At 50.5% G+C, this 26,804-nt stretch overlaps 2 protein-coding genes across 2 annotated transcripts in view; one reads left to right on the forward strand and one right to left on the reverse strand.

The window, feature by feature from the left end:
- The window catches only part of LOC145339419 (SLIT-ROBO Rho GTPase-activating protein 3-like), a 68,755-nt gene extending 65,009 nt beyond the window's left edge, over positions 1-3,746 (forward strand). Inside the window, exons 23-24 of the mRNA XM_080183876.1 lie at positions 1,587-1,722; positions 2,784-3,746. Coding sequence (XP_080040002.1) covers positions 1,587-1,722; positions 2,784-3,053 — 406 coding nt within the window. The 3' untranslated portion in view covers positions 3,054-3,746. The remainder of the gene's footprint in view (positions 1-1,586; positions 1,723-2,783) is intronic.
- Positions 3,747-6,969: 3,223 nt separating this feature from the next.
- On the reverse strand, positions 6,970-15,775 carry LOC145339420 (caveolin-1-like). The gene is made up of 2 exons (XM_080183877.1): positions 15,566-15,775; positions 6,970-7,855 (listed from the first exon to the last, which is right to left on the reverse strand). Exons 1-2 carry the CDS (start codon positions 15,665-15,667, stop codon positions 7,514-7,516), a joined length of 444 nt encoding a protein of 147 aa, XP_080040003.1. The 5' UTR covers positions 15,668-15,775; the 3' UTR covers positions 6,970-7,513.
- Between the last annotated feature and the right edge of the window lie 11,029 nt (positions 15,776-26,804).

A 26,804-nucleotide genomic window follows, 5' to 3' on the forward strand; every position in this document is an offset into this window, starting at 1 on the left:
GAAGCAATGAGACTTCCTGGGGTCCGGAGTCAATGTCGAGGACTCCCAGGGCAACTCTCTCCTGACTGTATAGCATTGTACTGCCACCTCTGCTGGGCCTGTCCTGCCCATGGAACAGGACACATCCAGGGATGGTAATGGTGGTGGTCTGGAGTGTTTTTTCTAAGGTATGTACTGTGAGAATGACTGTGTCAAGCCAATGAGTCTGTGAGGCAGCTTCCCAATGTGAGCACTAGCCCCCAGATGTTAGCGAGGAGGACAAGCCCCCAGATGTTAGCGAGGAGGATCAGCCCCCAGATGTTAGTGAGGAGGACAAGCCCCCAGATGTTAGTGAGGAGGATCAGCCCCCAGATGTTAGTGAGGAGGACAAGCCCCCAGGTGTTAGCTAGGAGGACTTTGCAGGTGTGACAGGGCTGGGTTTGCTGTTGTCTTTTCCAGTGTCTCGGTTGACGTGGGTGATCTATCTGGTTACGTTCCTTTGGGAATTTTTAGCGATTGAATATTACTGTGTGTCTCGCCCGGGGACATTCCCCAGGATATTTCAGAGTCAAACACATTGCTGTGGCTCTGGAGTCACATGTAGGCCAGACTGGGTAAAGACAGCAGATTTCCTTCCCTAAAGGGATATCAGTGAACCAGATGGGTTTTTACAGCAATTGCGTACATGCGTGTGTTGTGAGTGTGATTCTGTATGCATGTATGTTTGTGTAATGAGTGTATATGTGTGTGTGTGGATGTATATGTTTGTGTAATGAGTGTATATGTGTGTGTGTATGTGTGTGTGGATGTATATGTTTGTGTAATGAGTGTACATGTGTGTGTGTGGATGTATACGTTTGTGTAATGAGTGTACATGTGTGTGTGTGGATGTATATGTTTGTGTAATGAGTGTATATGTGTGTGTGTGTGTGTGGATGTATATGTTTGTGTAATGAGTGTATATGTGTGTGTGTGGATGTATATGTTTGTGTAATGAGTGTATATGTGTGTGTGTGGATGTATATGTTTGTGTAATGAGTGTGTATGTGTGTGTGTGTGTGTGTGGATGTATATGTTTGTGTAATGAGTGTATATGTGTGTGTGTGTGGATGTATATGTTTGTGTAATGAGTGTATATGTGTGTGTGTGTGGATGTATATGTTTGTGTAATGAGTGTATATGTGTGTGTATGCATGTATGTTTGTGTAATGAGTGTATATGTGTGTGTGTGGATGTATATGTTTGTGTAATGAGTGTATATGTGTGTGTATGCATGTATGTTTGTGTAATGAGTGTATATGTGTGTGTGTGTGGATGTATATGTTTGTGTAATGAGTGTACATGTGTGTGTGTGTGGATGTATATGTTTGTGTAATGAGTGTATATGTGTGTGTGTGTGGATGTATATGTTTGTGTAATGAGTGTATGTGTGTGTGTGTGGATGTATATGTTTGTGTAATGAGTGTATATGTGTGTGTGTGGGGTGTATATGTGTGTGTGTGTGGGTGTATACTGGGTGCATATATGTGTGGGTGTATATATGTGAGCGTGTCAGCAGGGAGAAGTGTACTATTTCCACATAGACAGAGCTGTGTATTTGATGACAGGCACACTGTATCCCTCGGAGTGCAGGAACGCAGGAACACACTGGATCTGAAGCAGTTGACACACAGCCCGACTCCCGCCCGGACAATAGCTGGAAAACTGGACCGGCAGCATTCCAACAAACCAGAGGTCAACAAGGTCAGTGAGATAGAACGGGATCACTGTAAACTGGTGAAGGGCCTCCTTGTCGCGCACTCCCTTGGGATGGGTAACGTGCAGGTCTGAAACTGCTGTTACTGAATGATGCAGGGCAGGAGGCCATTCAGCCCCTCTAGTCTGCCCCAACATCCATTCGGTCACAACGACCTTCCACCTTCTCCCCACTCACCGACACCACCCTTTGATTCCCATACTTCCCTCTGAGTATCGTCGGCCAGGCTCAGTGTTCATCCCCCATCCTAATTACCCTCTTAAGGAGCTGGTGGGTGAGCTGCCATCCTGAACCTGCTGCGGTCCACTTTGAAGTAGGTACACCCACGGCGCTGTTAGGGAGGGAGTTCCAGGATTTTGACCCCAGCCCACGGTGAAGGAACGGCCGATATATTTCCCAGTCGGGATGGTGAGTGACTCGGAGGGGAACCTCCAGGTGGGGGGTGTTCCCAGGTATCTGCTGCCCTTGTCCTTCTAGATGGTAGAGGTGGTGGGTTTGGAAGGTGCTGCCTAAGGAGCCTCGGTGAGTCGCTGCAGTGCATCTTGTAGATGGTACACACGGCTGTCACTGTGTGTCGGGGGTGGAGGGAGTGAGGGGGGGGCGGAATTCAGTGATGGTAACCCCCAGGATGTTGATAGTGGGGGATTCAGTGATGGTAACCCCCAGGATGTTGATAGTGGGGGGTTCAGTGATGGGAATACCATTGAATATTAAGGGGGAGATGGTTAGATCCTCTCTTGTTGGTGATGTCATTGGCTCGCTCTTTTGAGGTGTGAATGTTACTTGCAACTTGTTCACCATGGACAATCTACCTAAGCTATGCATTTGGACACAAAGGGGCAATTTAGCATGGCCAATCCACCTAACCCACACATCTTTGGACACTAAGGGCCAATTTAGCATGGCCAATCCACCTAACCTACACATCTTTGGACACCAAGGGACAATTTAGCATGGCCAATCCACCTAACCTTTGCACTGGCTGCAGAGATGATGAATGTTGGAATGAACCATACCAAGTTATGATCACGGTGTTGTCTCTCCCCAGGAGGTTGTGAAGAACATGGATTCGGTCTTTCGGGAACTTCTACAGTGCAAACGCCTCAAGTCAGGTTCCGAGGAGCTGCAGGAACCCAGGAAAGCTGAATCCTCCTCGGACATGGGCACCGCCCTGCGTCGGAGTAGCAGTGGAGCCCTGGAGAAACTCACCAGTAAGCAGGGCACTCCCTCCAAATACGGCATGAAGGCACGGGCTGCTGCCCTCTTCAAAACACCGGGGGGCACCACTGCAGATGGGACCCCCAAACTGTCGTCCTGAGGGTGGCACCAGGATCCAGCCCAGGGACTCCAGAGGCAGGAGAGCAGCAACCCTGGCACACAGTCAGATGGCAGAGAGATAGACACTCAGTCTTTCACTCACTCTCGCTTACTCACTCCCTCCTTCGCTCACTCGCTCACTCATTTACTCACTCGTTCCCCAGGGAATTTTTGCAGTAACTTCATTGCACTGTTAATGTGGGCCTTACTTGTGACTAATTGTTAAATTTAACTTTTCACTCACCCCCCACACACACTCACATACTCCCTCACCAAGATAAACCTCTTCTTACTTTTTCCTTCATCACTCACTCACTCCCTCACCTCTTCACTCCCTCAGCTCCTCATTCCCTCACTCACTCCCTCACCTCACTGCCCACTCCCTCCCTCTGTCCCTCACACCCTCACCATCACTTCCTCACTCACTCGCTCCATCACTCATTCTGTTCTTCAGTCCTTCCCTCACCACGTCCCTCCCTCACTCTCTCAAGCCCTCCTTCATTCCCTCCCTCCCTACTCCCTCACCTCCTCCTCACTCCAATATACCCTACACCCCTCACTGTCACACTGATACACCGCACACCACTCACTGTAACATTCTGATACACCCCACACCCCTCACTGTAACACGCTGATATATCCCACACCCCTCACTGTAACACTCTGATATATCCCACACCCCTCACTGTAACACTCTGATATATCCCACACCCCTCACTGTAACACTCTGATATATCCCACACCCCTCACTGTAACACTCTGATATATCCCACACCCCTCACTGTAACACTCTGATATATCCCACACCCCTCACTGTAACACTCTGATATATCCCACACCCCTCACTGTAACACTCTGATATATCCCACACCCCTCACTGTAACACTCTGATATATCCCACACCCCTCACTGTAACACTCTGATATACCTCACACCCCTCACTGTAACACTCTGATATACCCCACACCCCTCACTGTAACACTCTGATATATCCCACACCCCTCACTGTAACACTCTCTGATATACCCCACACCCCTCACTGTAACACTCTGATATATCCCACACCCCTCACTGTAACACTCTCTGATATACCCCACACCCCTCACTGTAACACTCTGATATACCCCACACCCCTCACTGTAACACTCTGATATACCCCGCACCCCTCACTGTAACACTCTATATCCCACACCCCTCACTGTAACACTCTGATACACCCCACACCCCTCACTGTAACACTCTGATATACCCCACACCCCTCACTGTAACACTCTGATATATCCCACACCCCTCACTGTAACACTCTGATATATCCCACACCCCTCACTGTAACACTCTGATATATCCCACACCCCTCACTGTAACACTCTGATATATCCCACACCCCTCACTGTAACACTCTGATATACCCCACACCCCTCACTGTAACACTCTGATATACCCCACACCCCTCACTGTAACACTCTGATATATCCCACACCCCTCACTGTAACACTCTGATACACCCCACACCCCTCACTGTAACACTCTGATATATCCCACACCCCTCACTGTAACACTCTGATATATCCCACACCCCTCACTGTAACACTCTGATATACCCCACACCCCTCACTGTAACACTCTGATATACCCCACACCCCTCACTGTAACACTCTGATATATCCCACACCCCTCACTGTAACACTCTGATACACCCCACACCCCTCACTGTAACACTCTGATATACCCCACACCCCTCACTGTAACACTCTGATATACCCCACACCCCTCACTGTAACACTCTGATATACCCCACACCCCTCACTGTAACACTCTGATATATCCCACACCCCTCACTGTAACACTCTGATACACCCCACACCCCTCACTGTAACGCTGTGCACTTTCTGAGACGATGTGATTCTGGCCTCTCTTGTCCCTCTCTGCTGTAGCATTTGTTTAAATTGCAGTTTCCGTCTCTGGCAGCCCAGTTGTGAAACTTGCATTATAATCTGATAGAAATGTGAAGTTTTGACTCACTTTATTAAACTCTTTTATTTCAATCGTATTAAATAGAAGCACATTGTGAAAGCAAGAATTATTTTATTAAAATCAGCAGTCAACTGAGAGACACCAGTCAGTGTACAGATATCTCCCTGAGAGAGAGAGGGGACTGAGAGACACCAGTCAGTGTACAGATATCTCCCTGAGAGAGAGAGAGGGGACTGAGAGAAACCAGTCAGTGTACAGATATCTCCCTGAGAGAGAGAGAGGGGACTGAGTGACACCAGTCAGTGTACAGATATCACCCTGGGAGAGAGAGAGGGGACTGAGAGACACCAGTCCGTGTACAGATATCACCCTGGGAGAGAGAGAGGGGACTGAGAGAAACCAGTCAGTGTACAGATATCTCCCTGAGAGAGAGAGAGGGGACTGAGTGACACCAGTCAGTGTACAGATATCTCCCTGAGAGAGAGGGACTGAGAGACACCAGTCAGTGTACAGATATCTCCCTGAGAGAGAGAGGGGGGACTGAGTGACACCAGTCAGTGTACAGATATCTCCCTGAGAGAGAGGGGACTGAGAGACACCAGTCAGTGTACAGATATCTCCCTGAGAGAGAGGGGACTGAGAGACACCAGTCAGTGTACAGATATCTCCCTGAGAGAGAGAGGGGACTGAGAGACACCAGTTAGTGTGCAGATATCTCCCTGAGAGAGAGAGGGGGGACTGAGTGACACCAGTCAGTGTACAGATATCTCCCTGAGAGAGAGAGAGGGGACTGAGAGACACCAGTCAGTATACAGATATCTCCCTGAGAGAGAGAGGGGACTGAGAGACACCAGTCAGTGTACAGATATCTCCCTGAGAGAGAGAGGGGGGACTGAGAGACACCAGTCAGTGTACAGATATCTCCCTGAGAGAGAGAGAGGGGACTGAGAGACACCAGTCAGTGTACAGATATCTCCCTGAGAGAGAGAGAGGGGGAACTGAGAGACACCAGTCAGTGTACAGATATCCCCCTGAGAGAGAGAGAGGGGACTGAGAGACACCAGTCAGTGTACAGATATCTCCCTGAGAGCGAGAGAGAGGAGACTGAGAGACACCAGTCAGTGTACAGATATCTCCCTGAGAGAGAGAGAGAGAGGGGACTGAGAGACACCAGTCAGTGTACAGATATCTCCCTGAGAGAGAGGACTGAGAGACACCAGTCAGTATACAGATATCTCCCCGAGAGAGAGAGAGGGGACTGAGAGACACCAGTCAGTGTACAGATATCTCCCTGAGAGAGAGAGAGAGGACTGAGAGACACCAGTCAGTGTACAGATATCTCCCTGAGAGAGAGAGAGAGAGGGGGGACTGAGAGACACCAGTCAGTGTACAGATATCTCCCTGAGAGAGAGAGAGAGAGGGGGGACTGAGAGACACCAGTCAGTGTACAGATATCTCCCTGAGAGAGAGAGGGGGGACTGAGAGACACCAGTCAGTATACAGATATCTCCCTGAGAGAGAGAGAGAGGGGACTGAGAGACACCAGTCAGTGTACAGATATCTCCCTGAGAGAGAGAGAGAGGACTGAGAGACACCAGTCAGTGTACAGATATCTCCCTGATAGAGAGAGAGGGGACTGAGAGACACCAGTCAGTGTACAGATATCTCCCTGAGAGAGAGAGAGGGGACTGAGAGACACCAGTCACTGTACAGATATCTCCCTGAGAGAGAGAGGGGGGACTGAGAGACACCAGTCAGTGTACAGATATCTCCCTGAGAGAGAGAGGAGACTGAGAGACACCAGTCAGTGTACAAATATCTCCCTGAGAGAGAGAGGGGGGACTGAGAGACACCAGTCAGTGTACAGATATCTCCCTGAGAGAGAGAGGAGACTGAGAGACACCAGTCAGTGTACAAATATCTCCCTGAGAGAGAGAGGGGGCACTGAGAGACACCAGTCAGTGTACAGATATCTCCCTGAGAGAGAGAGGAGACTGAGAGACACCAGTCAGTGTACAAATATCTCCCTGAGAGAGAGAGAGGAGACTGAGAGACACCAGTCAGTGTACAGATATCTCCCTGAGAGAGAGAGGGGGGACTGAGTGACACCAGTCAGTGTACAGATATCTCCCTGAGAGAGAGAGGGGGGACTGAGGGACACCAGTCAGTGTACAAATATCTCCCTGAGAGAGAGAGAGGGGGGACTGAGAGACACCAGTCAGTGTACAGATATCTCCCTGAGAGAGAGAGGGGGGACTGAGGGACACCAGTCAGTGTACAGATATCACCCTGAGAGAGAGAGGGGACTGAGAGACACCAGTCAGTGTACAGATATCTCTTATTGAGGGAATTTGGATGAAGGTTACAGATTGTAATGTGGACGAGACATTTTGACAGTTTTTCGCAGCTGCTGCAGGCCACTCTGCCCTCTGCTGTCCCCTGGGAGTGGCTGGGAAGGTTGTGGATGACCTGTTCCTCTGGGTGTTGTTAGCTGTCCTTGTGGAGTGCCAGTCGCATGCTGAGCAGCAATCCCCCCGCAGCGTGGAAGAAGGGGTCACAGATCCCCCGGACACAGACTGGGAAGGTGGTGATCAGGCATTCCAGCTCCATCAGGTAACAGCGCAGACAGGGTACTCCAACCCACACCTGCAGGAAGGAGAGGCAGGCGTACAGGAACCCCCACAGCACTGCCGCTGGGATCCCAAAGATAGCTGTCAGCAGCCGGTAACACCAGTAACCCGACACAGTGAATGTTGTGTGGCTGATCCTCCAAATAAATCCAAAACTGTACCAGCCCTCTGGTTCCGCCATCACCTCCTCAAAATCCACCTGCAGGACAGAGAGAGAGAGAGAGAGGGAATGTGAGAGAGAGAGGGAGTGAGAGAGCGAGGGAGTGAGAGAGAGAGGGAATGTGAGAGAGAGAGGGAGTGAGAGAGCGAGGGAGTGAGAGAGAGAGGGAATGTGAGAGAGAGAGGGAGTGAGAGAGAGAGGGAGTGAGAGAGAGAGGGAATGTGAGAGAGAGGGAATGTGAGAGAGAGTGAGAGAGAGAGAGGGAATGTGAGAGAGAGAGAGGGAATGTGAGAGAGAGAGGGAGTGTGAGGGAGAGAGAGAGAGGGAATGTGAGAGAGAGAGGGAATGTGAGAGAGAGAGGGAGTGTGAGGGAGAGGGAGGGAGTGTGAGAGAGAGAGGGAGAGAGTGTGAGAGAGGGAGAGGGAGTGTGAGAGAGAGAGAGGCAGTGTGAGAGAGAGAGAGAGAGGCAGTGTGAGAGAGAGAGAGAGAGGGAGTGTGAGAGAGAGAGGGAGTGAGGGAGAGGGAGTGTGAGAGAGAGAGGGAGAATGAGAGGGAGGGACTGTGACAGAGAGTATGTGAGAGAGAGAGGGAGGGAGTGTGGGAGAGAGGGAGGGAGTGTGAGGGAGAGGGAGTGTGAGAGAGAGGGAGACGGAATGTGAGAGAGAGGGAGTGTGAGAGAGAGGGAGTGTGAGAGGGAGTGTGAGAGAGAGGGAGTGTGAGAGAGAGAGGGAGTGTGAGGGAGAGAGGTAGTGTGGAAGAGAGAGGGAGAGTGTGGGAGAGAGGGAGAGTGTGAGAGAGAGGGAGAGTGTGTGGGAAGGGGAGTGCGGGGAGAGGTTTGGGAGTGCGGGGGGAGGGTTTGGGAGTGCAGGGAGGGTTTAGGAGTGCGGGGGGTGGTTTGAGAGAGTATGGGGGGGTGGTTTTGGTGACTGCAGGATGTGCTAATTAAGTGTGGGAGTTGGGTGAAGGGGAGGGAGGGCGTTTTTCTTTGGGAGAAGGGATTAAGAGAGATACGCAACACAAATTAAACAAATTCAATGTTGTTACGATAATGTAAGTTAGCAAAGTAGGGTAATGACGGGTAGTCAGCGTATAAGTTCATAGTATTAAGAATACCATCTTGTTAAAAAAATGAGTAAATAAAGGGTTTATGGGGACTTGTGGTAGGAGAGCTTGCCCCTGTGATGTGCTCCTCCTGTGATATGTGGGAACTCACAGAAGCACAGGCGTGTATCTCAATGTCACACTGGGTCAGTGCTGAGAGTTTAAACTAACTTGGCAGGGGCGTGGGATCCTGAGAGAGGGTTCAGCAGGTCGGGGGGGTAGGTGACGTGGCCAGTTGGAACTGTATAAAACTCTGGTGAGTGCCATTCCAGTCACCACATTACAGGAAGGATGTAGTGGTTCTGGAGAGAGGGGTAAGGAGGTTCACAAGAGTGTTGCCAGTCCTGGAAAAGTGTAGCTACGAGGAGAGATTGGAGAGTTTGGGGTTACTTTTTGGAACAAAGAAAGCTGAGGGGTGATTTGATAGAGGTGTATAAAATGATGAGGGGGGAGAGATAGAATGGACAGAATAAAATAGTTTTCTGTCCATGGAGAATTCTAGAATCAGAGATTCAGGATCAGTGGCAGTCGGTGTAGCGGGGGCATGAGGTTTGTTACGCAGAGGGTGGAGGGTATCTGGAATTCACTGTCCAAGTTGATGGTGGAGACAGAGACTCTAAAGTCTTTTGAACAGCACCTAGATCCGCACCCTCAGTGCTGTAAGCTACAGGGCCGTGTGCAGGAAGGTGGGGTTAGAAAGGGTACCTGGGAGTGCTTGGGCTAGCATGAATAAGATGGGCTGAATGGCCTCTATGTCTGCTGCGACTTTTCAGTGGTTCTAAGGGAAGGCTATGGGCCAAAAGCTCACACACACGGACCGTACAGGAGCTGACACTGACACACACACGGACCGTACAGGAGCTGACACTGAGACACACACACTGACCGTACAGGAGCTGACACTGAGACACACACGGACCGTACAGGAGCTGACACTGAGACACACACACTGACCGTACAGGAGCTGACACTGAGACACACACACTGACCGTACAGGAGCTGACACTGAGACACACACACTGACCGTACAGGAGCTGACACTGAGACACACACGGACCGTACAGGAGCTGACACTGAGACACACACACGGACCGTACAGGAGCTGACACTGAGACACACACACTGACCGTACAGGAGCTGACACTGAGACACACACGGACCGTACAGGAGCTGACACTGAGACACACACGGACCGTACAGGAGCTGACACTGAGACACACACAGACCGTACAGGAGCTGACACTGACACACACACACAGACCGTACAGGAGCTGACACTGAGACACACACAGACCGTACAGGAGCTGACACTGAGACACACACGGACCGTACAGGAGCTGACACTGAGACACACACACGGACCGTACAGGAGTTGACACTGAGACACACACACGGACTGTACAGGAGCTGACACTGAGATACACACGGACTGTACAGGAGCTGACACTGAGATACACACGGACTGTACAGGAGCTGACACTGAGACACACACGGACCGTACAGGAGCTGACACTGAGACACACACACACGGACTGTACAGGAGCTGACACTGAGATACACACGGACTGTACAGGAGCTGACACTGAGACACACACGGACTGTACAGGAGCTGACACTGAGACACACACAGACCGTACAGGAGCTGACACTGAGACACACACACACGGACCGTACAGGAGCTGACACTGAGACACACACACAGACCGTACAGGAGTTGACACTGAGACACACACACGGACTGTACAGGAGCTGACACTGAGACACACACGGACCGTACAGGAGCTGACACTGAGACACACACACGGACCGTACAGGAGCTGACACTGAGACACACACACAGACCGTACAGGAGCTGACACTGACACACACACACGGACCATACAGGAGTTGACACTGAGACACACACAGACCGTACAGGAGCTGACACTGACACACACACACAGACCGTACAGGAGTTGACACTGAGACACACACACGGACTGTACAGGAGCTGACACTGACACACACACACACGGACTGTACAGGAGCTGACACTGAGATACACACGGACTGTACAGGAGCTGACACTGAGATACACACGGACTGTACAGGAGCTGACACTGAGATACACACGGACTGTACAGGAGCTGACACTGAGACACACACACACGGACTGTACAGGAGCTGACACTGAGATACACACGGACTGTACAGGAGCTGACACTGAGACACACACGGACTGTACAGGAGCTGACACTGAGACACACACAGACCGTACAGGAGCTGACACTGAGACACACACACACGGACCGTACAGGAGCTGACACTGAGACACACACACAGACCGTACAGGAGCTGACACTGAGACACACACACACGGACCGTACAGGAGTTGACACTGAGACACACACACGGACTGTACAGGAGCTGACACTGACACACACACAGACCGTACAGGAGCTGACACTGAGACACACACACAGACCGTACAGGAGCTGACACTGAGACACACACACAGACCGTACAGGAGTTGACACTGACACACACACACAGACCGTACAGGAGCTGACACTGAGACACACACGGACCGTACAGGAGCTGACACTGACACACACACACGGACCATACAGGAGTTGACACTGAGACACACACAGACCGTACAGGAGCTGACACTGAGACACACACGGACCGTACAGGAGCTGACACTGACACACACACACAGACCGTACAGGAGTTGACACTGAGACACACACAGACCGTACAGGAGCTGACACTGAGACACACACACGGACCGTACAGGAGCTGACACTGAGACACACACAGACCGTACAGGAGCTGACACTGAGACACACACGGACCGTACAGGAGCTGACACTGAGACACACACACGGACTGTACAGGAGCTGACACTGACACACACACACGGACCGTACAGGAGTTGACACTGAGACACACACAGACCGTACAGGAGCTGACACTGAGACACACACACGGACCGTACAGGAGCTGACACTGAGACACACACAGACCGTACAGGAGCTGACACTGAGACACAGACACGGACCGTACAGGAGTTGACACTGAGACACACACAGACCGTACAGGAGCTGACACTGAGACACACACAGACCGTACAGGAGCTGACACTGAGACACACACACGGACTGTACAGGAGCTGACACTGAGACACACACACGGACCGTACAGGAGCTGACACTGAGACACACACGGACCGTACAGGAGCTGACACTGAGACACACACGGACCGTACAGGAGCTGACACTGAGACACACACAGACCGTACAGGAGCTGACACTGACACACACACACGGACTGTACAGGAGCTGACACTGACACACACACAGACCGTACAGGAGCTGACACTGAGACACACACGGACCATACAGGAGCTGACACTGAGACACACACAGACCGTACAGGAGCTGACACTGAGACACACACGGACTGTACAGGAGCTGACACTGACACACACACACGGACTGTACAGGAGCTGACACTGACACACACACAGACCGTACAGGAGCTGACACTGAGACACACACGGACCGTACAGGAGCTGACACTGAGACACACACGGACCGTACAGGAGCTGACACTGAGACACACACGGACTGTACAGGAGCTGACACTGACACACACACACGGACTGTACAGGAGCTGACACTGAGACACACACAGACTGTATCATTACATTTTGCTCACTATTATCTGTGTTGTATTTAATTTCGATTTGCAGAGGTTTTGGAGTGAGTCTTGAGAATGATTTATTGCATTGCGTCTCCATGGAGATTTTCTGTAACTTTAACTGAGATGAGATCTCATTTCAACCCTGTTCCAGCTGTTTCCTTCTGTCAGAGTGTCCTAGCAACTGTTCCACTGAAAGCCGAGGTCAGAAAAAGCTCAGCAATTCAGACGGTCCATTAAATATAGACTGTTCCCTCCCTGGGACCAGGATATTATATCCAGCAGCTTCAGCTCACTGCAGAGCTCCCTCTCCACTGTCCCCCATCAAACACTCCCAGGACAGGTACAGCACGGGGTTAGATACAGAGTAAAGCTCCCTCTACACTGTCCCCCATCAAACACTCCCAGGACAGGTACAGCACAGGGTTAGATACAGAGTAAAGCTCCCTCTACACTGTCCCCCATCAAACACTCCCAGGACAGGTACAGCACAGGGTTAGATACAGAGTAAAGCTCCCTCTACACTGTCCCCCATCAAACACTCCCAGGACAGGTACAGCACAGGGTTAGATACAGAGTAAAGCTCCCTCTCCACTGCCCCCCATCAAACACTCCCAGGACAGGTACAGCACGGGGTTAGATACAGAGTAAAGCTCCCTCTACACTGTCCCCCATCAAACACTCCCAGGACAGGTACAGCACGGGGTTAGATACAGAGTAAAGCTCCCTCTCCACTGTCCCCCATCAAACACTCCCAGGACAGGTACAGCACGGGGTTAGATACAGAGTAAAGCTCCCTCTCCACTGTCCCCCATCAAACACTCCCAGGACAGGTACAGCACGGGGTTAGATACAGAGTAAAGCTCCCTCTATACTGTTCCCATCAAACACTCCCAGGACAGGTACAGCACAGGGTTAGATACAGAGTAAAGCTCCCTCTACACTGTCCCCCGTCAAACACTCCCAGGACAGGTACAGCACAGGGTTAGATACAGAGTAAAGCTCCCTCTACACTGTCCCCCCCATCAAACACTCCCAGGACAGGTACAGCACGGGGTTAGATACAGAGTAAAGCTCCCTCTACACTGTCCCCCCATCAAACACTCCCAGGACAGGTACAGCACGGGGTTAGATACAGAGTAAAGCTCCCTCTACACTGTCCCCCCATCAAACACTCCCAGGACAGGTACAGCACGGGATTAGATACAGAGTAAAGCTCCCTCTACACTGTGCCCCATCAAACACTCCTGACTAAGTAACAGGAGGCCAAGGGTGATGGTCCAATGGTGTTTTTGTAACTGGAAGCCTGTGTCCAGTGGTGTACCAGCGGGATCAGTGCTGGGACCATTGCTATTTGTAGTATACATTAGTGATTGGGAATCTGTGAATGTAGGAGTTATGATCAATAAGTTCACAGATGACACAAAAATTGATGGTCTAAATAGGAAGGACAATAGCCTTAGATTACAGAACACTATAGACAGGCCGGTCAGATGGGCAGAACAGCGGCCAATGAAATTTAACTCTGAAAAATGTAAGGTGATGCATTACTGAAGGACTAACAAAGATGTGTAGGTTAGGGTGGATTGGCCATGCTAAATTGTCCCCTAGTGTCCAAAGATGTGCAGGTTGGGTGGATTGGCCATGCTAAATTGTCCCCTAGTGTCCAAAGATGTGCAGGTTAGGTGGATTGGCCATGCTAAATTGTCCCTTAGTGTCCAAAGATGTGTAGGTTAGGTGGATTGGCCATACTAAATTGTCCCTTGGCATCCAAAGACATGTAGGTTCGGGGTATTAGCAGAGTAAATACATGGAGTTACATGGAATGGCCTGTGTGGGGTTGCGGTGGGTGGAGATCAATGGGCCAAATGGCTGCTCCTGCAACAAGGTAAGGGTATCGACGATGAATGATAGGATGCTGGGACAGAGGACCAGAGGGACCTTGGGGTGATTGTCCATTGACCCCTGAAGGCAGGGGGATAAGGTGGTTCAAAAGGCAGACGGGATTCTTGTCTTCATTCGCTGAATAATTGAATGTAAGAGCAGGGAAGCAGTGATGGAACTGTATAAAACACTGGTTAGAATTACAGCTGGAGCACAGCGTGCAGTTCCGGTCTCCACACTATAGGAAGGATGTGATTGCACTGGAGGGGGATCAGAGGGGGACACTGCCCCCTGGGTGTTGACCCCTCTGCGCAAGGGGGAAAATTTCTTCCTATCCATCTTATCTCTACCTCTCCTAATATTTTACCCCTCCATCAGGTCCCCCCCTCAGCCTTCTCTGCTCCGACCAAAACAACTCAAGTCTATCCAATCTCTCCTAGGGAATTTTCACACTAACTTCATTGCAGTGTTAATGTGAGTCTACTTGAGACACTAATAAATAAACTTAATTTAAATGCTCCATCCCAGGTAGCGTCCTGGTGAATCTCCGCTGCACCCCTTCCAGTCTTACAGTGTGGAGACCAGAACTGCCCACCATGCAGTGGCTTCTCCAGTGTTTTATACAGCTCCGTCACAGTCTCTCCGCGCTTATATTATAGAATTATAGAACCCCACAGTGCAGAAAGAGGCCCTTTGGCCCATCGAGTCCGCACTGACCAGAATCCTGCCCAGGCCCTACCCCTACATCCCTACACATTTTACCCACTAATCCCTCTAACTTAAGCATCCCTGGACACTAAGGGGCAATTTTAGCACAGCCAATCAACCTAACCCGCACATCTTTGGACTGTGGGAGGAAACCGGAGCACCCGGAGGAAACCCACACAGACACGGGGAGAATGTGCAAACTCCACACAGACAGTGACCCGAGCCAGGGATCGAACCCAAGACCCTGGAGCTGTGAAGCAGCAGCGCTAACCACTGTGCTACCATGCCGCCCAATGTTCTATCCTTTGATCAATAAAGGCAAAATATCCCTGGCAACTTCTTTGAGAATGACCTCCAATGCCAGGAGCTTACCTTAACGATTTCGTCATTGAGGTGTTTGGGATCTCTGCTGACCAGGTCGATCTCCTTGCTGTGTTTCTCATGGTGTGGGCTCTGTGGAGCTTGTTCAGCCATGCCTGTGTGTCGCTGCCCAGGCCCCGGTGGTTCCCTCGGCAGAGACAGTGACTGCAACCTCGGAGCCCAGCTGGAACCCTGCACTGCTGACCCCAGCTCCCATCCCAGGATAAATCAGGGCAGGTCCCTCCCCATTCACACACTTGCCAAAAGTCCACAGATAGTTGTAACCTGACAAGTGCGGAGAGAGGGCGGGGGAAGGGATCAGAGAGAGAGAGAGGGGGAATAGACAGAGAGAGAGATAGACAGAGAGAGACAGAGACAGAGAGAGAGAGAGACAGAGAGAGTGAGAGAGAGACAGAGAGAGAGAGACAGAGAGAGTGAGAGAGAGACAGAGAGAGAGGAATAGAGAGAGGGGGATATAGAGAGAAAGGGATAGACAAAGAGCGTGATATAAAGAGAGAGGGATAGAGAGATAGAGATAGACAGACGGAGAGACAGAGAGAGACAGAGAGAGAGGGGGATATAGAGAGAGAGGGATAGACAAATAGTGCAATATAGAGAGAGAGGGATAGAGGAAGAGAGGGATAAAAAGAGAGATTAAAATAAAGAGAGAGAGCGATAGAGAGAGGGAGGCAGAGGGATAGAGAGAAAAGAGTCAAAGAGAATGAGAGTCAGAGTGCGAGAGAGAGAGAATGATGGAGACACAGAGAGAGAGACAGAGGGAGAGTGACAGATTGAAAGCGAGAGAGACTGGGATAGAGAGAGACAGAGAGAGAGAGACTGGGCTAGAGAGAGAGAGACTGCAATAGAGAGAGAGAGAGAGAGAGACTGGGATAGAGAGAGAGAGAGAGAGAGACTGGGATAGAGAGAGAGAGAGACTGGGATAGAGAGAGAGAGAGAGAGACTGGGATAGAGAGAGAGAGAGAGAGACTGGGATAGAGAGAGAGAGACTGGGATAGAGAGAGAGAGAGAGATTGGGATAGAGAGAGAGAGAGAGAGACTGGGATAGAGAGAGAGAGAGACTGGGATAGAGAGAGAGAGAGAGACTGGGATAGAGAGAGAGAGAGATTGGGATAGAGAGAGAGAGATTAGGATAGAGAGAGACTGGGATAGAGAGACTGGGCTAGACAGTAAGAGAGAGACTGCGATAGAGAAAGAAAGACTGGGATAGGGAGAAAAAGAGAAAGACTTGGATAGATAGAGAGAAAGACTGACAGAGATAGGTAGAGACTGGGAGAGAGGAAGAGGTTGGAGAGAGAGACAGAATGAGGGAAGGAGATGGAGTGGGAGGAGTTGGCAATGTGAAGGAAAGGAGAGAAAGAAGAAACGGAATTAGAGAGGTGGAGAGAGGGATGAACGAGAGCGGCAGAGGAAAACAGAATGATACCTTTGTGCCGTAAAACTCTCTGGGTGGGATTGTCCAGCTGCTCTCACACCAAGCTGGAGATTTCCGTCCAAGTCAATGAAGCTTTGTATGGTCATTCCCGATCCCTGTGGTGGGTGGGACAGGAAGCATCCAGCCTATGGATCAATCCTAGGGTCTTAACAGAAGTGGCGGATGAGGTTGCGGATAGACTGGTGCTAATTTCACAAAATTCACCAGATGCTGGAAAGTTCCATCAGATTGGAAAGTCTTAAATATATCCCCTTCTATCCAAGAAGGGAGAGAACGAAAATGGGAAGTTATCGGCCAGAGAGCTTGACGGGGGATTAGGTTTCAGAATTGATCCTTAGGGAGATTATAACTGGGCACTCAGAGAAACTCCAGGTAAGCGGGAAGGTGCAGCCCTGGTTGTGTGAAGGGAAATCATGTTTACTGGAGTTCTTTGATGGGGTAATGGGCTGTGGTAGAGGGGAACCTGTGGATGTACTGTACTTAGATTTCCCGAAAGCATCTGATAAGGTGTCACATCAAAGCTTATTGCAAAAAGTAAAAGCTCATGATGTAGGGGGCAGCATGTCAGCCTGGACAGGAGATTTTCCAGTCAGGAGAAGGCAGAGAGTAGGCATAAATGGGTGCTTTTCTGATTGGCGTGATGTGATGAGTTGGGTCTTTCAGAGGCCTGTGCTGAGGTGCCAACTGTTTGTAATTTATACCAATGACTTGGAAAGGGGAGTGTAGGCACGGTGGGGTAAATTTGCAAAGCTTAGTTAGATCGCAGTTGGATTATAGTGTTCAATTCTGGTTGCCACACTGCCAGAAGGATGTGGAGGCTTTAGAGAGGGGACAGAAAAGATTTACCAGGATGTTGCCTGGTATGGAGGGCATTAGCTATGAGGAGAGATTGGAGAAACTTGGTTTGTTCTCACTGGAGCAATGGACGTTGAGGGGGAGACCTGATAGAAGCCTACAAGACTATGAGAGGCATGGACAGAGTGGATAGTCAGAAGCTTTTTCCCAGGATGGAAGAGTCAGTTACTAGGGGGGCAGGGGTTTAAGGTGTGAGGGGCAAGGTTTAAAGGAGATGGACGAGGCAGATTTTTTACACAGAGGGGGGTGGGTGCCTGGAACTCGCTGCCGGGGGAGGGAGTGGAAGTGGATACGATGGTGAGTTTTAAGGGGTGTCTGGACAAATCCATGAATAGGATGGGAATAGAGGGATATGGTCCCCAGAAGCGTAGGAGGTTTTAGTTAAGTTGGGCAGCATGGTCGGTGCAAGCTTGGAGGACCGAAGGGCCTGTTCCTGTGCTGGAATTTTCTTTGTTCTTTGTTCTTATGACACGAAGGTGGGTGGGAAAGTATACTGCGGAAGTGACAGACGGCTAGAGATGGGTTGAGTCAGTGGGTACAAATCTGGCAGGTGGGGGTAGCAAGCGGGAGAATGTGAACTTGTTCACTTTGGCAAGAAGAATGAAAGGGTGGAGTGTTACTGAAAGGGAGAACAACTGTGGAATTCCAAGATGCAGAGGGATCTGAGTGTCCTGGTGCACGAGTCACAAAATGTTAACAGGCAAGTTTTCTTCTTCTTAGTGTTTTATAGCAGTGATGGAGCCCCCACCCCCACCAACCCTGGAGAACTAGACACCCAAAGAGGAATACCTCCTCCTATAATCTGTAAACAGTGTGTGAGAGGTGGTGTGACCCACTCTTCAGCAACCCCTTAGAACATAAACCCCTGACACTTACTCTGAAATCAACATGTAACTATTTATCTAACAGTGAGCAAATTAACTATTAACAAACCGAATAAATCCCTTCTAACTATTAACCCGAATAAAACAAGATTCTTATGGTCTACTGTTCAAATAAAAACAAATCCCACTCATTAATAAAATCTAGAATTTTAGTCACCCTGTAAATTACCATCAGGTTTTGTGTCTTTCTAGAATATTCTGAGTTTTCTCTGTGGATTCTTCTGTCTGGAACTTCCTTCTTCTTTGATACTTTTGCTATCGAGATGGTGCTTTGACCTGTGAGCTGGGGTAGGTGACAATTGTTCTCTCCTTTTTGTCCCACTGCCCTCTTCTTTCATACCTGTGATGACATATCAATGTCCATCACCGAATCCCCCCCACTATCAACATCCTGGGGGTTACCATCACTGAATCCCCCCACTATCAACATCCTGGGGGTTACCATCACTGAACCCCCCCCACTATCAACATCCTGGGGGTTACCATCACTGAATCCCCCCCCCCACTATCAACATCCTGGGGGTTACCATCACTGAATCCCCCCCCCCACTATCAACATCCTGGGGGTTACCATCACTGAACCCCCCCACTATCAACATCCTGGGGGTTACCATCACTGAATCCCCCCCCCCACTATCAACATCCTGGGGGTTACCATCACTGAACCCCCCCACTATCAACATCCTGGGGGTTACCATCACTGAATCCCCCCACTATCAACATCCTGGGGGTTACCATCACTGAATCCCCCCCACTGTCATCATCCTGGGGGTTACCATCACTGAATCCCCCCCACTGTCAACATCCTGGGGGTTACCATCACCGAATCCCCCCCACTGTCAACATCCTGGGGGTTACCATCACCGAATCCCCCACTATCAACATCCTGGGGGTTACCATCACTGAATCCCCCCACTGTCAACATCCTGGGGGTTACCATCACTGAATCCCCCCCCACTATCAACATCCTGGGGGTTACCATCACTGAATCCCCCCCCACTATCAACACCCTGGGGGTTACCATCACTGAATCCCCCCCACTATCAACACCCTGGGGGTTACCATCACTGAATCCCCCCCCACTATCAACATCCTGGGGGTTACCATCACTGAATCCCCCCACTATCAACATCCTGGGGGTTACCATCACTGAATCCCCCCCCACTATCAACATCCTGGGGGTTACCATCACTGAATCCCCCCCCACTATCAACATCCTGGGGGTTACCATCACTGAATCCCCCCCACTATCAACACCCTGGGGGTTACCATCACTGAATCCCCCCCCACTATCAACATCCTGGGGGTTACCATCACTGAATCCCCCCACTATCAACATCCTGGGGGTTACCATTGACCAGAAACTGAACTGGACCCAGCCAAATAAATACTGTGGCTCCCAGAGCAGGTCAGAGGCTGGGAATCCTGTGATGAGTAACTCACCTCCTGACTCCCCCCAAAGCCTGTCCACCATCTACAAGGACACAAGTCAGGAGTGTGATGGAATACTCTCCCACTTGCTTTTTAAAGGGACCATGCTATGCTTCCCCCCCCACTAACACATTACACACTCCAATCTAAAATTACTCTATCCAACCTCACAACAGTAGACAGTCCCCCGACATCGAGGGTGACTCGCTCCCACACGGACAATGAGTGTTTGAGGAGTCAGGTTCGGAAAGTGGTCAGGAAGGTTGATCCTTTATTACGATAGGAGGTGAATGTTAAAGTGACGATGTTAAGGTTCAGTTACATGGGGATTTGGTGAGAGCACATCTCAAATACTCTGTGCAGTTTTCTTCTCTTATCTAAAGATGGATTTGATTTGATTTATTTTGTCACCTGCATTGGGATACGGTGAAAAGTATTGTTTCTTGCGCCCTCTACAGACAAAGCATACCATTCATAGAGTACACAGGGGAGAAGGAAAGGAGAGAGTGCAGAATATAGTGTTACAATTAAAGGAGTGGGCTTAAATTAGCATTGCAATGACGTTTTCACCGTAACCCCACTGCAATGTTAATGTAAACCCACTTATAATCCAATGAATAAAACTTAAAACTTTGAACTTTCAGAACAAAGAAAAGTCCAGCACAGGAACAAGGCCCTTCGGCCCCTCCAAGCCTGTCCCAATCATGATGCCCAAACTAAATTAAAATAAACCTTTTGCCCTTACTCAGTCCGTATCCCTCTATTCCCTCCCTATCCATGTCCCCATCCAGATGCCTCTTAATGTTCCTGTTTCTACCCCCTCCTCTGACAGCGTGTTCCAGGCACTCACCACTCTCTGTGTGAAAAACTTCACCCACAACAGAAGTCCCAGCTCTGATCCCTGTGGAACACCACTAACGACAGATCTCCATTCTGAAAAACATCCACTGCTTCTCTCTGTCTTCTATAACCAAGCCAGTTCTGTATCCATCCAGCCAGTGCACCCCAAATCCCATTCATGTAATTTTTGTACCAGTCTGCCATGTGGGACCTTGTCAAACACATTCCTAAAGTCCATATAAACTGCATCCACAGCCCTTCCCTCGGCAATTATCTTTGTCACCTCTTCAAAAACTTCAATTTAGTGAGACATGACCTCCCCCTTACAAACCATGTTGCCTCTCACTAACTGGCCCACTTTCTTCCAAATGTGCATATATCCTGTCCCTCAGTATCTTCTCCAAAAGCTTCCCCATCACTGACATCAGGCTCACCGAGCTCTAATTTCCGGGATTATTCCTGCTTCCTTTCTTAAACAAGGAACAACGTTGGTTATTCTCCAGTCCTCTGGAACCTCACCTGTGGTCAGAGAGGATGTGAAGATATTTGTTAAGGCCCCAGCTATTTCTCTCCTTGCCCGCTGCAGTAACCTGGGATGGATCCCATCCGATCCTGGGGATTTGTCTACCTTAATACAATTTAAGATACTCAACACTCAACTCAGTCTGCCTTGTTGTCCAATGAGGGGCATACACGCGGTGGGTCGTACGAGGGCTGCTCTTGGATGTTTCGAGAGTAGCCTAGTGCTTCACGTTGTTAGTGTGTGTGTTTAAACTGGACCATCTGACGGGCAACACGATAGCTCAGTGACTATCACTGTTTGCTGTACAGATACATGGATTTGGGCCGGTGTCTGCGGGAGTTTGCGCATTCTCCCCGTGTTTGCTTGGGTTTTCTCCGGGTGCTCCGGTTTCCTCCCACACCCCAAAGATGTGCTCTTAGGCTGATTGGTGTAACAAATTGTCCCTAACTTAGTCTCCCCTCAATCTGGTTTCCAATGTGGAGTGCCATAGGCGTAGACAAGGGTCACGGGTGGAAGAGGGGACTCACAATATTAAAATGGCGGCGCGGGCTCATTGGGCCGAAGGGCCTGTTTCCCGTGCTTCCCCCTTTGATATATTGACATTCTCGAGTGTTCACACACCCATCACTGACCTCAACAAACGCCATGTCCTTCTCCTTGGTGAATACTGATACAAAACACAAAGTATCTCACCCACTTCCTGCGGCTCCACACGTAGCTTCCCTCCATTGTCCTTGACCCTCCTAATTCCACTGTTAAGTTTCTTCCTACTTTCTCTACACACCTCAAGGGGATTTGTGCATTTTTAGAACTATCGAATATCTCCTTTTCCCTTTTTGACTAATCTTACAATTCTCCTTGTCACCCATGATTCCTGAATCCTGCCATTTGTATACATGTTTGCGGTGATGTGCCTGTCATTTCAGTAAACTGGCCTTTAAAACCCTCCCACATGTCAGGCGTGGGTCTGCCCTCAAATAGCCACCCCCCAATAGTTCAGGTGTAGAGAACTGTGGGAGGAAACTGGAGGAAACCCATGCAGACACTGGGAGAATGTGCAAACTCCACACAGACAGTGACCCGAGAAAGTGGAAGAGAGAATGTCCGGGGTGTGTGGGGTCATTAATTATTCTGGCTGCTTTTCCCAAGGCAGCGGGAAGTGTAGACAGAGTCAGTGGATGGGAGGCTGGTTTGTGTGATGGATTGGGCTACATTCACAACCCTTTTGTAGTTTCTTGCAGTCTTGGGCAGAGCAGGAGCCCAGACCGAGCTGTGATACAACCAGAAAGAATGCTTTCTATGGTACATCTGTAAAAGTTGGTGAGAGTTGTAGCGGACATGCCAAATTTCCTTAGCCTCCTGAGGAAGTAGAGGTGTTATGGATTCATCAGTCTCTGACACTGTGTCATATCTCAAGGATATCAGAAAGGATTATTTAGTAATAATTTTATTGCTCAATAAATACAACTTGTAATGATTACAGCTGGATTAACACGGTCAAACATTGTGTGATTGTTCACAGCAAGGTTACCAAGATATTCAGTGTGGATTCCTGAGGATGGAGTCAGAGATAGACGGCTAGAAACTCGGTCAAAGAGATCAGTTTGAGGAGCGTCTTGAAGCAGCAGTGACTGAGAGACGTGGAGAGGTTTAAGGAGGGAATTCCAGAGCTGAGGGCACTCCTCCAGGTAACTGAAGGCACGGTTGCCAATGGCGGAGCGATGGGAATCGGGGGATGCTTGAGAGGCCAGAATTGGAGAAACACAGAGATCTCGGAGGGTCGTAGGGGGTTACAGAGATAGGGAGGGGGTGTAGGGGGCTGGAGGAGGTTACAGAGATAGGGAGGGGGTGTAGGGGGCTGGAGGAGGTTACGGAGATAGGGAAGGGGTGTAGGGGGCTGGAGGAGGTTACGGAGATAGGGAGGGGGTGTAGGGGGCTGGAGGGGGTTACAGAGATAGGGAGGGGGTGTAGGGGGCTGGAGGAGGTTACGGAGATAGGGACGGGGTGTAGGGGGCTGGAGGGGGTTACAGAGATAGGGAGGGGGTGTAGGGGGCTGGAGGAGGTTACGGAGATAGGGACGGGGTGTAGGGGGCTGGAGGAGGTTACAGAGATAGGGAGGGAGTGTAGGGGGCTGGAGGAGGTTACAGAGATAGGGAGGGGGTGTAGGGGGCTGGAGGAGGTTACAGAGATAGGGAGGGGATGTAGGGGGCTGAAGGAGGTTACAGAGATAGGGAGGGGGTGTAGGGTCTGGAGGAGGTTACAGAGATAGGGAGGGGGTGTAGGGGGCTGGAGGAGGTTACAGAGATAGGGAGGGGGTGTAGGGGCTGGAGGAGGTTACAGAGATAGGGAGGGGTTGTAGGGGGCTGGAGGAGGTTGCAGAGATAGGGAGGGGGTGTAGGGGGCTGGAGGAGGTTACAGAGATAAGGAGGAGGTGTAGGGGGCTGGAGGAGGTTACAGAGATAGGGAGGGGTGTAGGGGCTGGAGGAGGTTACAGAGATAGGGAGGGGGTGTAGGGGGCTGGAGGAGGTTACAGAGATAAGGAGGAGGTGTAGGGGGCTGGAGGAGGTTACAGAGATAAGGAGGGGGTGTAGGGGGCTGGAGGAGGTTACAGAGATAGGGAGGGGGTGTAGGGGCTGGAGGAGGTTACAGAGATAGGGAGGGGGTGGAGGGGCTGGAGAGGTTTGAATGCAGGCGTGAGAATTGTAAAAGGGAGATGTGTCGGGTGTGGGTTAGTGAGCCCGGGAGGCTGTGGTGGGTGGAGGGGGCTCAGTGTGAGTTTGGACATGGAATGTGGGGGGGAGGGCAGAGTTTGGGGTGAAGTTTGGAGGGTGGGAGGTCAGCTGGAGTGAGTTAGAACGGTCGAGTGTGTGGTGGTAACCATGGAGTTGGGTGAGGGTTGAGCCTGTGGTGAACCGAGGTAGGATGGGGTGACTGGGGTTACATTTGGAGGCGTTAGCAATGGGGCCCGAACCCATCCCAGCTCCTGTCTGACACTGGGAGAGGAGCAGGGTGGAGGCTGGGACCATGCATTGGGCTGTGGGTGGGACTGAGGACAATTGTACCCAACCCCCCCCGCCCCCCACCCCCACCCCCGCAACGTCCTCCCAATATTCTCTATCCCCCCCAACCAGCACCCTGCTGGAAAAATGTTTGAATCCGTCATCAAAGAAGAAATAGCGAGGCACCTGGAAAGGAATGGTTTGATCGAGCAGACGCAGCACGGATTTGTTAAGGGGAAGTCGTGTTTGACAAATTTATTGGAATTCTATGAGGATGTGACTAGTGCGGTAGACAGAGGGGAACTGGTGGATGTGGTGTTTCTAGATTTTCAAAAGGCGTTTGATAAGGTCCCTCACAAAAGGTTGTTACAAAAGGTTAGGGGGCACGGAGTTGGGGGTAAGGTGTTAGCGTGGATAGAGGATTGGCTGTCTAATAGGAAGCAGAGAGTGGGGGTCAATGGGTGCTATTCTGATTGGCGGTTGGTAACTAGTGGAGTGCCGCAGGGGTCGGTGCTGGGGCCTCAGCTATTTACCATTTATATAGATGATCTGGAGGAGGGGGCTGAGTGTCGGGTGACGAAGTTTGCTGATGACACGAAGCTGAGTGGAAAAGCAAATTGCGTGGAGGGTGTGGAAAGTCTAGAGGGATCTGGATAGGCTGAGCGAGTGGGCGAGGACCTGGCAGATGGAGTATAATGTTGGCAAGTGTGAGGTTATCCACTTTGGCAGGAATAATAGTAGGAGGGATTATTATTTAAAAGGGGAAAAGCTGCAGCATGCTACGGTGCAGAGGGACCTGGGGGTCCTTGTGCACGAGTCGCAAAAACCCAGTCTGCAGGTGCAGCAGGTGATCAAGAAGGTGAATGGGATGCTGGCCTTTATAGCGAGGGGGATAGAATATAAAAGTAGGGAGGTCTTGCTGCAACTGTACAGGGCACTGGTGAGGCCGCAGCTGGAGTACTGTGTGCAGTTTTGGTTGCCACACTTGCGCAAAGATATTTTGGCCTTGGAGGGAGTGCAGAGGAGGTTTACTAGGCTGATACCGTAGATGAGGGGGTTGAGCTATGAGGAGAGGCTGAATAGACTGGGTCTGTACTCGTTGGAGTTTAGAAGGATGAGGGGGGATCTTATAGAAACGTATAAGATAATGAAGAGGATAGATAGGGTAGAGGTAGAGAGATTCTTCCCGCTTAGAAAGGATAGCAGGACTCGAGGGCACAGCCTCAAGATAAGGGGGAGGCAGTTTAGATCAGAGTTGAGGAGGAACTTCTTCACTCAAAGGGTGGTGAATCTCTGGAATTCTCTGCCCGTTGAAGTGGTGGAGGCTGCCTCGCTAAATATATTTAAGTCACGGGTAGATAGGTTTCTGATAGACAGGGGAATTAAGGGTTATGGGGAGAAAGCGGGAAAGTGGAACTGATCCACTTCAGATCAGCCATGATCTTATTGAATGGCGGGGCAGGCTCGAAGGGCTAGATGGCCGACTCCTGCTCCTATTTCTTATGTTCTGTTCTGTCAGAGTGGGCATGGTTCCAGGAGAGCGGATGTGGGTCTGGGAGAGTGGATATGGGTCTGAGAGCGGATACGGGCCTGAGAGAGTGGATATGGGCCTGAGAGAGTGGATATGGGCCTGAGAGAGCGGATATGGGCCTGAGAGAGTGGATATGGTTCTGGGGGAGTGGATATGGGTCTGAGAGAGTGGATATGGGTCTGGGTGAATGGATATGGGTCTGGGAGAACGGATATGGGTCTGAGAGAGCAGATGTGGGCCTGGGTGAGTGGATATGGGTCTGAGGGAGCGGATATGGGTGTGGATGGAAGGATATGGGTCTGAGAGAGTGGATATGGGTCTGGGTGAGTGGATATGGGTCTGGGAGAACAGATATGGGTCTGAGAGAGCAGATGTGGGTCTGGGTGAGTGGATATGGGTCTAAGGGAGCGGATATGGGTGTGGATGGAAGGATATGGGTCTGGGTGAGTGGATATGGGTCTGGGTAAGCGGCTATGGGTCTGGGTGAGCGGATATGGGTCTGGGTGAGCGGATATGGGTCTGGGTGAGCGGATATGGGTCTGGCTGAGTGGATATGGGTCTGGATGAGTGGATATGGGTCTGGGTGAGCGGATATGGGTCTGGGTGAGCGGATATGGGTCTGGGTGAGCGGATATGGGTCTGGGTGAGCGGATATGGGTCTGGGTGAGTGGATATGGGTCTGGGAGAGCAGAAATGGGGCTGGGTGAGTGGATATAGGGCTGAGAAAGTGGATAT

Source organism: Carcharhinus amblyrhynchos, unplaced genomic scaffold (genome assembly GCF_965287045.1).
Source record: "Carcharhinus amblyrhynchos unplaced genomic scaffold, sCarAmb.v2.hapA scaffold_455, whole genome shotgun sequence".
NCBI lineage: Eukaryota > Metazoa > Chordata > Chondrichthyes > Carcharhiniformes > Carcharhinidae > Carcharhinus > Carcharhinus amblyrhynchos.

Coding starts and splice junctions, on each gene's coding strand:
- LOC145339420 (XM_080183877.1), bottom strand. CDS start 15,667: ATGGCTGAACAAGCTCCACAGAGCCCACACCATGAGAAACACAGCAAG. Junction 7,856..15,565: donor TCAATGACGAAATCGTTAAG/GTAAGCTCCTGG, acceptor TCTGTCCTGCAG/GTGGATTTTGAGGAGGTGAT.